The sequence below is a fragment of the Podarcis vaucheri genome (genome assembly GCF_965113315.1).
Source record: "Podarcis vaucheri genome assembly, chromosome: 1".
NCBI lineage: Eukaryota > Metazoa > Chordata > Lepidosauria > Squamata > Lacertidae > Podarcis > Podarcis vaucheri.
The window spans coordinates 124,033,965-124,047,115 of record NC_138759.1 but is presented as its reverse complement, the minus strand read 5'-3'; the positions used below and the strand labels follow the sequence as shown (position 1 = coordinate 124,047,115).

General features: G+C 43.9%; 1 protein-coding gene across 1 annotated transcript in view; it reads right to left on the bottom strand.

Annotated features, from left to right (window-relative positions):
• Positions 1 to 13,151, bottom strand: part of NAB1 (NGFI-A binding protein 1) — a 51,218-nt gene that overhangs the window by 33,769 nt on the left and 4,298 nt on the right. The window contains exon 2 of the mRNA XM_082196571.1: positions 3,294 to 4,127. Within this exon, the coding sequence (XP_082052697.1) occupies positions 3,294 to 4,112 (819 nt within the window). The 5' untranslated portion in view covers positions 4,113 to 4,127. The remainder of the gene's footprint in view (positions 1 to 3,293; positions 4,128 to 13,151) is intronic.

The window sequence follows — 13,151 nt, the reverse complement described above, 5'->3', positions numbered from 1 at the left end:
AATCTGACCAAAAGAATAAGTAAAGGTAAAGGGACCACTGACCATTAGGTCCAGTTGTGGCCGACTCTGGGGTTGCGGCGCCCGTCTCGCTTTATTGACCGAGGGAGCCGGCGTACAGCATGACTAAGCCACTTCTGGCAAACCAGAGCAGCGCACAGAAATGCCGTTTACCTTCCCGCTGGAGTGGTACCTATTTATCTACTTGCACTTTGACGTGCTTTTGAACTGCTAGGTTGGCAGGAGCAGGGACCGAGCAACGGAAGCTCACCCCATCGTGGGGATTCGAACCACCGACCTTCTGACTGGCAAGTCCTAGGCTCTGTAGTTTAACCCACAACGCCACCAAATCCACAGATGAACACTTTAACCTTCCTGGCCATGCTACTGGTAGATCCCCACGAGGTTTTGGTAGATTGCGGGTCGATCTCTGGCTCCCTTTCCTCAGCGTCGTTGAAAGTGACTCCTGCTCTGCCCTCCATTGTTGTCTGATCAGTAGAAGGGAAGATGGAGCTTTCTCTCTGTGGCTATTTTCATTCAAAGCTATATTATTGAGAGTGACACTTTTCCTTTGACCCTTGCCTTTAACCCCCACCAAAAACAGAACATCCCTCCTAAGAAAGTATTTGTATAAAAACGGGGCTATCCTTCTATCTAAGAAAAGCTCAACAACTTAGACCTGAACCCCTCAAAAACGGGGCTTTTCTTCTCCCTAAAAAAAAAAGCGGAGGTAGATCATTGCCAGATTTTAATTCTGAAAGTAGATCACAGTCTCTCGGGAGCTGGCCACCCCTGTCCTAACCAAATCAATTTAGGTGGGAAATTGAAACAAAATAGAAAAACCTACGTGCAAAGCCTACTTGTTTCAACTATGGATTTCACTCTCATTTAAAAACTTGATGGAAGAACGAAAACACATCACCAGATGAAGATTCCACCTCAAAGTTTTCTTCTACAATCCAAGCAACCACAACTCAAAATATGCTTCCTTCTGTTCAATCCATTTCAGCATCTGACTAAAGCTCATGCTCTCAAATAAAAAAGTGCTAAATTTTTAGGTGGTGCACAAATCAAAACCTTTTTTTTTATCTTAAGGAAACCATGGCTTTGAACCCAACTTTTGTACCTTCCTTATAAGGGAAGCAAAATCTTTTAATGGCATTGGATTAGTGTTTCACATCACAGTGCAATTTGTCTGCATCCCTGAAATGGCCACACTGCTATTCAGACATTTGTTTTATCTGAAGGTAAAAGAGAGGATCTCTTTCGTTTTAGACTATAGTACACACATTGACACGATAAATTTATATCCATCATGTGGTACAGGAGAAAATGTGTTTGTCTAAACGAGTTTTTTTTTTTAAATCCACAAAACTGCTCAGGAGGTTTTTCGTCGAGAAGAAAAGAGTTTTGCAGCTTTAAAGTCAGAGGACCATTGATTTCCACAGAGCTCCAGCCAGTAAATTTAACTCTGGTGGATGGAAGTACTATTACAACGCCCTTCTTTTTTCATCTTGCATTTTCTGAAAGGAAATGCTTCGCTAGTTTTCCCCAAATTGTGAGGGGGTAAATGTTGCATCAACTGTAAAATGAAGAAATGCTGACACAATATTTGCTTTGTGTTGCATGTACTGTAACTGTGCATCAATAGTACCCAAACAAACAAGGATGCAACATAGAAACATGCAATTTGGTAAAGAGATACTCCTGAAGCGAATGACTAGATTCATTCCTTTGTGAACTGAGGGACTTTATAATTTAGAGAATTCGGCCTACAGTCCGCTAGACCCTTCCTTGGAAATGCAACTGTTCTTTGCTTGGACAATGATCAAAATTAATTTTAAGACTCATGTATTAGGCCTTTCCTTAAGTGCACACAGTTCCTTTGGTTAAACTCAGAGTTTCCTAAACTTGGGTCTCCAGCTGTTTTTGGACTACAGGTCCCATGAGCCGTAACCACTGGTTCTGCTAGCTAGGGATGATGGGATTTGTAGTCTAAAAATTAAACAGTTGGAGGCTCAAGTTTGGGAAACTCTGGTCTAGCTTAACGGGACAGGCTACTTGCACTGCCAATCTTTACCAACCAACCAGAGCAGGAAACAAAATGTTTAGTCTAGGCAATATCACTTTAGTTAAGATGTCAGACTCTGCAAGATCTCACAGCAACCTTCAACAATTTTGGGCCAGGATATCTGAAAGACTGCCTTATCCCAAATAAAGCTGATTTAAGATCTAGCTGTTATGCCCCACCAAGAGTTTCTGTTGGTGAAAACAGGGGCAGAGTCTTTTTTGTGTTGGCACCCTGCTTATGGATCTCCCTTCCTAGGAAATTTAGACTGACTTCATCTTTGTTTAGCTTTAGGAAGGCCACTGAAACTTTCCTACAACATCCAGTTTTGGGTCAGTTTTTAAAGGCATCCAGCAGAACGCAGGAGACAAATTGACTTAAGCCATGCCTATATTTAAGGCCACTGATATTGCTGGTCTTATAGTTATATAATCCATTAATTCCAGACTCTTTTTAAAGGTGATCCACACCTGCCCCAATTTTTAATCTGTTTCTCACATTGTTATTTTTAAGCTAAAGTGGGGACCTTCTTTGGGTTAAAAGGCAACACATAAATAATTGCACAGAATAAAAACAGCAGCTTTCCATTTAAAGTGCCATTTTAGCTATGCAGCCTGTTCTTCAGAAAGACCCCTGACAACTTTCAGGTTAGATGATGCATCTTTTACAATGTGCCCAAGTATTATTATTATTATTATTATTATTATTATTATTATTATTATTACTATATCGCCCTATACTCGCAGGTCTCACAAGATAAAATCAAAATATAAAAACACAAAATACATAATCAATATTTTTTTTAAAAAACAACTAACCCAATAAGACCCAACCCATTTTAAAAGGGTATTGGATGTGAATCAGCCAAAGGCCTGGTTAAAGAGTTCATTCTTGCCTGGCACCTAAAGGTGTATAATGAAGGTGCCAGGCGAACCTCCCTGGGGAGAGCATTCCACAGACGGGGAGCCACTGCAGAAAAGGCCCCGTTCTCATGTTACCACCCTCTGGAACTCTTGTGAAGGAGGCACACAAAGAAGTACAAATATTATGTTATAAGGTCTTGCTTGCTGCCTTAACAATTATTACTGGCATGACAAGATTTGGATTTTCTGTGCTTCCCCTAAGAAAAATGTAGTATCTGGGCTGGTGCGGCCTGAGGACGAGAGAACCTCTGAGAAGAAGACTGGAAAAGAACAGGGAAAACTGATTCTTGCTCACACCATTTTACCTCGTGGAGGGTGAGATGCTTGCCATCTTTCCTTTTCGAGTCAAACCTGCCGTATATTGCACTGAACTTCCTGATCTCCTCCTCTTTGTGAGGGTCCTCGTCGCTCATCTCAAAGATGTGGCCCACCATCTTGGCCAGCTTTTTGTTGATTTTCAGCAGTTCCTTCACTTCGTTCAAGTCACTTTTGGGGAGGGTGGGAACCATGCGCTCGACGCACTCGGTGACCGACAGGGCCGCCGCCGCGTCCAGGGTTTCCGTGTTTTCCTTTGGTGAGGCCGGAGAGCCGACGTCGGCTGGGGAAAGGCTGTGTTCGCTCTCTGTAGTGTGGTGGCCTTGCCACAGTCTCGTTTCGCTGCCGCTCTGCAGCGTCAAGTTCCCCACCCCGTCGGACTTGCCCGCACCGACGCTCTGGACGCAGGTGGTGGCGGCACATTTTGGAATCTTCAAGTGAGGCTCCCGGGTATTACTATTCCTTTCGTAACTATTGCATGAGATTCCCAACCAAGCAGGAGATCCTTCCGGTAACTTATATATTGGGATGCTACTGACCGGTAAGGAAGTAAGAGGCTGGTTAAAAAGGCCTGGGTTTGTCACCCAGTCTCTCAAAGCCTTCTGCAGTCTTCGGACGTGAAGAGGTTTGCTGGCCATGCCGACGAGCGCCATGATCTCCAGGAACTCCTCTTCCCCGGCTTCACACAACTGCTGGACGTCATCCCCTCCCTGCTGAATGAAGGCATCGAAGTAGAACAAGAGGTTCGCTTTCTGCAAGATTCGGTACAGCTGCAATTCTCCAAGGGTTCTGGGTAACGCTGTGGCCATGGTGGGTGGAGAGCCCTGCAAAAGAAGAAGAAGTAGAAGAAGAATAAGGGTAACAAAATGAATATCCACTTTCAGATGCGTTTTCCGACCCTCGTTGGTTCTTTCAAAACGTCTGTGCTTTGGGTGGCAAGGGAGGTTTGCTGGTGAACAAACTTATTAGTTACAGGATCTTGCATGGTACAACAAAGAGAGTACAGTGGTACCTCAGGTTAAGTACTTAATTCGTTCTGGAGGTCTGTTCTTAACCTGAAACTGTTCTTAACCTGAAGCACCACTTTAGCTAATGGGGCCTCCTGCTGCCGCCGCGCCGCCGGAGCATGATTTCTGTTCTCATCCTGAAGCAAAGTTCTTAACCTGAAGCACTATTTCTGGGTTAGCAGAGTCTGTAACCTGAAGCGTATGTAACCTGAGGTACTACTGTAGTTACAGGATCTTGCATGGTACAACAAAGAGAGTACTGGACCGGGACCTGGTTCAATGTTAAAAAAATCCAAAAAAACCCTAATCATCTTCAGTGTTTGAAATTAGCCAGGAGCCAGGCGCATTTTGCACCTGGCTATTGACCACATGCGACCAAGCAAAGATGCCTAGGTGCGAGGATGGCGTCTGGCATCACCATATGGAGGTTCATGCCTATTCGCATAATCGGAATGAATTTCAGGAAGCAAAATGACTTTCCTGTGCAATTCTGAGCAGTCACCGTTAAGAAAAAGTGGTCAGAATAGGCCAATATGTATGTAGTATCTGCCCAAGTCAAATCGTAACAGGTGGCTTTCTGTGAAACATTAACCTTTATTAATATTTACAATTTTAGATCCAGGGAGGAACAACAGACTTTTTATACCATAAAAGGCATAAATCCCCCCCCAAAAAAATAGATACCCCTTTTGCAAACTAGTGTTAAAAACAGGGAGCTGGGGACTAATCACTGCTACATAAAATTATTAGGAAGTGTATTTGTATACAGAAAGTAAAATTGAGCTGCATATTGTGAGGGCCTTCGATTACTTCTGAACTCCTGTTTCTGCGTGTGTGTGTGTGCGCGCACGCGCGCACACACAGGAAACCAAATGACACGTAGCAACAGTTCTCTTACTGTCCCTGAATCAAGTGACTTTTCCTCTTTAAGCTCTCCAAGTTCTTAACCTAGTTCAAGGTTGTCATCTGCTCAGACTGCACAGAAAAAGCATCTTCGGTTCCAGAAATTCATTCTAACTATGCAGATAAAATATAACTGATAGAATTCTACAGGATGTGGTGTTAGTGTGTGAAAACAAGTGAGATCCAATGATTCCCCGAGCCATGTCCCTCCAGATTTTGGAGATGTCAGGGACCATCCTGGAGCCAGGTTGTAAGTGGTCGATAGCCAGGTGAAAAACGTGCCTAGCTGATTTCAAAACACTGATCAACAGTTACTTTGAACCACTTCAATTTAACTTAAGATACTGAAGGGCTAGGGACGCGGGTGGCGCTGTGGGTTAAACCACAGAGCCTAAGACTTGCTGATCACAAGGTTGGCGGTTCGAATCCCCGCAATGGGGTGAGCTCCTGTTACTCGGTCCCTGCTCCTGCCAACCTAGCAGTTCGAAAGCATGTCAAAGTGCAAGTAGATAAACAGGTACCGCTCCAGCGGGAAGGTAAACGGCGTTTCCGTGCGCTGCTCTGGTTCGCCAGAAGCTGCTTAGTCATGCTGGTCACATGACCCAGAGGCTGTACGCCGGCTCCCTCGGCCAATAAAGCGAGATGAGTGCCGCAACCCCAGAGTCGGCCACGACTGGACCTAATGGTCAGGGGTCCCTTTACCTTTACTGAAGGGCTATTCCTTTAACTTTTTGACCATTTAAACTAAGGGTAGAGAATCTTATGCCCAAGTGATGAACGTGGCCCCGCTATCTGACTCGAGAACTCCCCAGAAACCGTATCCCTCATTAGCCCTGCTGCTTCACATCTCAAGTGTTTTTGCCTGGCTGAAATGTGTCCTTGGACTCAGGATAATGCTCCTTGCCTGTCCGGATGGAGAGAAGATGGGCGTTTGAGAGAGTTTGTGTACAAGTAGCCCACTGTGCAAAGGTAAAATTAAAGATTTGTTGCTTCGCCCACGTGCAAAAGCACGAAGAGCTCTGGCTGATTCCCACACACAAAAGTAGTTTTGCTGCCTGTGAACTTTTGAGTCAACAGAAAACTTTCTGAAGCAAGCACAGAATGTAAGTCGAATGGTTAAACCTAAATTTTTTTAACACAAGGATGTATCTGCTAAGCTTTAAAAAGTCTCCGGCTCCTACAGATCTCCAAAAATCACACAAGAAAACTAATGAAACTAAATACATTAAATAAAAAAGACATGAATAAGTTAAATTAAGCCCATTTTCAGCTCATCACTGATACATTATCTGCCAACTTGTAAATGCTACACCAGGAGTGTCTAAACCTTTTTCAAAGAGGGCCAGATTTGATGAAGTGAACATGAGTGAGGGCCAACCGAAGTGTTGAGGTGTTGTGTTTTTTTTTGGGGGGGGGATTGAAGTGGTTCAGCTTTTTAAAAAATAATTTTACCCCAATAAATAAACTACCACAGGGGCCGGATTAAATCTACCGGTGGGCCAGATTAGGCCCCCAGGCCAGACTTTGGATTTGGACATGTATCTGGCCAAGTCGAATCGTACCAGGCCGCTTTCAGTGAAACGTTAACATTGATTAATATTTACAATTTTAGATCAAGGTGGCAACAGAGTGGTTTTGCCATAAAAGGCATAACCCCCTCCCAAGAGATGCCCTTTTGCAAACTAAAGTTAAAAATGGGGAGCTGGGGACTATCCACTGCTACATAAAATTATTACTAACTATATTTGCATATAGAAAGTAAGTAAAATCAAGCTGGATATTGTGGGGGCCTTGGATTACTTCTGAACTCTTGTTTCTGCCTGTGTGTGTGTGTGCACATAGGAAACCAAATGACATGTAGCAACAGTTCTCTTAGGTGCTATGCAGATTCCACGTTTGGTCTTGGGTTCTAGGTATAACCTGAAGCCCGCATAGCACCTAAATGAGTCCTGTTTGGAGGTCTGCTACCTCTTCCCATAAGAACAGAAGAAAAGCTAGCTGATGTGGAAGACACAAGATCTACCCACCTTGGAAGATTGGCAGATGCAACTAATGGACTACATGGAAATGGCGGAAATGACTGGCAGAATCCGAGATCAGGGAGAGGAGACGGTGGAGGAAGATTGGAAGAAATTCAAAATTTATTTGCAGAAATATTGCAAAATTTATGAATGTTAAGGACATTGAAATGAATTGCAGGGGCTTTAGCAACAAAGTAAAATGTAAGATTGGATTAACAACAGATAAATTAACAAGATATTAATTTGCTGAATTAAACTTTAAAAAGGGATACAAGAATGGGAGACGTGAGGAAGTCGGGAAAATAAGTTAATTGAAGATGAGAAATTAAGAAAGAGGGAATTTTTGTTTTTTGTTCTCTTTTTTTGATGTGTTTAATGTTTGTATTTTTGTATTGTATGGTTTTTCTGTGTGTGTGATTTTGTATTTTCTTTGTCTTTGTATGCTTCTTTATTGTGGAAACTTAATAAAATATTTTATAAAAAAGAAAAAAGAAAAGCTAGCTGATGGCCCATATAGTCCTGTAATCCCTTTCCCACAGTGGCCAACTAGAGATTGATGGGAAGCCAAGAAGGGCAACAGCGCTCTCCGCACTTATGAGTCCCCCACTGCTTCCAGAAGTGGAGGCAGAGCCCAGCTGTTTTGGTTTCTACCTATTGATAACTTCACCCTCCTTGAATTTGTCCAACAGTTTTTTAGAGCCATCAAAGATGGCGGCCGCCACAACACACACATTTCACCTTAAGACTGTAACCAGAGGCAGACTCCAGGGATTCAATAACATCCAACCTTTTCTCCAAACACTCACCATCCCTGAATATGGGTTGGGTCCAGAAATACATGATCTGTATGGGACTAGCAGAAGGTGACTTTCCCAACCCACCTGCCCAACACTTAGAAGAAATATGGGAAGGTGACTGGGGGTCGGATATAAGAAAGTCTGCTTCTATCAGCCAGCTTTGCATGCTCATCTCTGAACTTTTCAACTTTAATTTTTTTTTTGGTACACTGCCTCAGGTGTCCGGAAAGGCAAAGTAGATCTGTTTTAAATAAAAATTGACTCCCGTGGGAAAGTCTTAAAGCTTGTGCATAGCTTCCCTACTGCAAACAACGAAAATGTGAACGGTGCAATTCTATAGACGTCTGCTCAGAAGTTGGCCGCGCTGTGCCTAGGCCTGACTCCATCATGACCCAAATTATTAATGTGCTAAACCTGAACCTGTTCACAAGCCAAAAGATCTCCACCTGTTGTTTTGGTCTCGCAAAGCATTAAGTCAGAATGGCGTTTCTCAAAGTGTGTGGCACGCCACACTGGCGTGGCAAGAGCAGACGGCAAGTGTGGCGGGAAAGTTCAAGAAGAATCAAAGAAACATTTAAACATATCAGTGCAGTAAAGTATAGTGTACAGTGGTGCCTCGCAAGACGAAAAGAATCCGTTCTGTGATTCTCTTCGTCTAGCGGTTTTTTCGTCTTGCGAAGCAAGCCCATTGACAGATTAGAGGATTAGCGCTATTAGCGGCTTATCTGCTGATCGGATCAGCTGATAAGCGGCTTAACGGCTTAGAAAAAGGGGGGGAGGGGGAAAACCAGCAGGAACTCGCAAGACATTGTCGTCTTGCGAAGCAAGCCCATAGGAAATTCGTTTTGCGAAGCACCTCCAAAACAGAAAACTCTTTCGTCTAGCGAGTTTTCCGTCTTGCAAGGCATTCGTCTTGCGGGGCACCACTGTATGTTTGTGTTTGTGTGTACACACACACACACACAAAAGCTAGAAACAGTATCCATGCTTCTCTTCAAGAGAGCATTGGCTATTATTCTACAGTTCTCCATGGCACAATATATTGTGAATGGAGATTTTCAACTCTTGACAAGTATGAAATATGAAAAAAGAGAGAGAAAGGCTTCCTTGTGTTGATGAGATGAGATTCTGCTTGCCTCAAGTGCAAATGCAAATGAGATTAGCCAGCAGAAGCAAGCTCACACCTCTCATTGAGTTTGTAGACACACTTAAACGTATTTATGCAAGCGGCTCGCTTATAATTATACGGTGGGAATGGTTCATGGCCTTATGTAGCTGCATTGTTTTATACTTTGTGGACGTCCCATGATCATATTATAAAGTAGCTGTGTTCTATGTGGGGACTCTGGGGTGTCAAGGCCATGCCACGGCACAGCTGACATTATTATGGGAACCAAATGCATGCCAGTGAGTATCTCACAGTAGCTAGAACTCCCAACACACTAAGGAAAAATCAGTGCCAAGTTTCCAAGATATGTGTCCCTGGATTCAATCGCACTTTTAAGCAAACCTAGGGAGGACGGCATTGTAAGTCTGCAAACTTCAGAATAGCTACTTTCAGGGTGGGGGAGCCCAGCTGCAATCAGTAAGCCTTACCTCTGAGTAAACACCGGTAGGATTGTCCAGTTTACATCCCTTAAGGAGCCTGGCACAACGCAATACTCTGAGCAACTTTAAACAACACTACTACCCTACCGGGCCTGAGCTTCCCCAGATTTTTGGGCCCGGGTTTCATTTCATTACCACTCCATGCCCTCTCGGAGGCTGATTGCTAGTCTTCCACTCAGTGTTAGAAACTCAGATATATAAAGCTAGGTGCCAAATGGCTCCTTAAACCAGGGTTACAGGTGCCAAAATGGAATGTCTAGTTGCCATTTAGGGGCCAGGCAGCTCAACGGTTGTGATTTTCGATAGGACGTTTTGGTTCCTGAAACTGGCCCCATTGTGCAGATTAAAATATCGCTGATCGAATTCTAAATGATGTGTTGCTAGTACAGTGGTGCCTTGGTTCTCAAATGCCCTGGTACTCAAACAACTTGGAACCCAAACACTGCAAACCTGGAAGTGTTCCGGTTTGCAAACTTTTTTCGGAAGCCAAACATGCTCCGTTTTAAGTTTTACGCTTATGATTTGAGGGCCACACTTCCGTTTTGAGTGTTACGCTGAGGTCTGTCTGTTTTTGCGGCTCTTTGTGTTTTTGTTTTTGTGACTGTGTGGAACCCAGTTTAGCTACTGATTGATTGTGTGTCTGCAGTACATTGTTTATTGCTTTCATTTTATGGATCAATGGTCTCGTTAGATAGTAAAATTCATGTTAAATTGCTGTTTTAAGGGCTGTTTTTAAAAGTCTGGAACGGATTAATCCGTTTTGCATTACTTTCCATGGGAAAGAGTGCCTTGGTTTTGGAACGCTTTGGTTTTGGAACGGACTTCCAAAATGGACTAACTTTGAGAACCAAGGTACCACTGTATGTGAAAACCGGCAAGACCTGAGGATCCCAAGGCATGCAAGTGGCCTATAGCCAGGTGCAAAATGCGCCTGGCAAATTTCAAACTCTGATTCCACTCATAACAAACACCTTTCCAATGTAAAGTGCAGCACAAGACAGGAGGCGGCAAAGAACAGGGGAGCAATTCCACCTGAGTACATACTTATAGTCTGCCTCCCACTTTTCCCCCTCGCCAATCCAACAAGATTCTCCTTTGCACACAACATATTAATTAGGGTTGTACATGTATGGCCTTGCATGTTTCTGAGAGCACCAAGGCCTCTTGTGCTCCCATAACCACTAACATATCTGATCAAGGCCCAACAACAGCCGCACAGCGGCTAATCCAAATTCCAAGCGAGAGGGCGTGCCGCTCACGTGAAACCACGCACCAAGTGGAAATCCAAGATTTCACCCTGCCACGTGGGACTTAACAGGAAGGGAGGGAAGCAGATACTCCGGATGGAGCGTGGCCTGTCTGCAAATGGCTCCCGTGCAGTGGTGTAGCGTGGGGGGTGCAGGGGGGGCTGGCAGCACCGGGTGCAACATCTGGGGGTTAGGGTTAGGGGGTGCAAATCCACGGGTTAGGGGGTGCAAATCCACGGGTTAGGGGGCGCAAATCCATGGGTTAGGGGGCGCAAATTACTTGCCTTGCCCCGGGTGCTGACAACCCACGCTACGCCACTGCTCCCGTGCACTAAGAATGGTTCATACAATCATGGTACGAAATTAGCAGGCCACCAGGTGCGTTTCGGACCTATGGATTCTCCATTTGCAAGCACCTCAAAAGGTCTGGGTGCCATTTTTTTTTCACGTGGACGACACTCGAGGATTACTGAAAGGTATGTGCTTTGAAACCTCAAAGTATATGTTGAGGATAAACAGTATGCGAAGGAGTCTAACAAGAAAGACTAGAGTGTTTTGAAATTTGAAGTACGGTGCCAATATTTTTATTGTAAACACCAAATTAAACATGTATAATAATAATAATAATAATAATAATAATAATAATAATAATAATAATAATTTATTATTTATACCCCGCCCATCTAGCTGGGTCCCCCCAGCCACTCTGGGCGGCTTCCAACAAAACACTAAAATACAATAACCTATTAAACATTAAAAGCTTCCCTAAACAGGGCTGCCTTCAGATGTCTTCTAAAAGTCTGGTAGTTATTGTTCTCTTTGACATCTGGTGGGAGGGTGTTCCACAGGGAGGGCGCCACCACCGAGAAGGCCCTCTGCCTGGTTCCCTGTAACTTGGCTTCTTGCAGTGAGGGAACCGCCAGAAGGCCCTCGGTGCTGGACCTCAGTGTCCGGGTAGAACGATGGAGGTGGAGACCATTAACCATTTCTGCTAAAAATGTGATCCTAACAATGTGTCACTTATGTGAATTGTGTACAGCGGTACCTCAGGTTAAGTACTTAATTCGTTCCGGAGGTCCGTACTTAACCTGAAACTGTTCTTAACCTGAAGCACCACTTTAGCTAATGGGGCTTCCTGCTGCTGCCGCGCTGCCGGAGCCTGATTTCTGTTCTTATCCTGAAGCAAAGTTCTTAACCTGAAGCACTATTTCTGGGTTAGCGGAGTCTGTAACCTGAAGCACCTGTAACCTGAAGCGTATGTAACCTGAGGTACCACTGTACTAGTTCATGCCTATCAAAATAATAAATAAAAAATTTTGCCGGCCCCCTCCCCATGGCAACTAGACATTCTGTTTTGTCACCCACAAACCAGGTCGCAGGAGCTATTTGGCTCTTAGCTTTTCTATCTCACTTTCAAACACTACATACAATGCATTTTTTGTTGTTCTTCAACAGCCACAGCTTCACAGATCAAAAGGCACGGGTCGAATTCTGGGTATCAGCTCTGGGGCAATGCCGGTCAATAGAAGCTAAAGACATATTTAGCTGTGAGTCGTCCACCATCAAATTATTAACTGGCACATGTGAATAAGCGGCTGTTCAGATATTTCCCTTTCAGCACCTACAGGTTTGCACGTATGAACATGCAACCAGCCCCAAGAGGCTTTTAAAATTCCCTCAACAAGCTTTAAGCTGCCTGAGGAGTTGAAGCCAGATCTGATGACAGGGAAACTGAATGATAAACTACATATGTTGAATCCTCTCACTGAATCATCAGGGTGAGTGCAGCCTTAACTTTGAAAGTTGTGAAAACCTTCTGGTAGAAGCAGTGATACCAGGGGGGAAGTGTGTAAGAGAGAAAATTTTCAATACATTTTCAATATTTTGATTTTTCAAGTAGGGTCTGGAGTGATGGGGGGGAACACCAGACACCTTTTATATCCAGGGATTATTCACTATTTCCCCCCCTAAGTATACATCTTCCGTTTCCTGCTTCTGTCTTGTGCTGTTTCTTAAATAATTGTTGCTGTATTTGTATTGGTTTATGCTGGTAGTCTGGGAAGTAAATGGCAGGCTGAACCTAACAGCAGGGTTTAAATCCCCTAAATAAAAAATAAGTTACTAAGGCCAGTTACTAAGAATTAGGGGGGGGGACATTTTTCTAAATGGGATTGGAAGGAGAGTAGCAAGAAAGAAAGACTTTGTTTTCCACAGCACCAGATGAGTTTGCATCCTTAATAACAAAAGCACAATGCTGCTAAGACT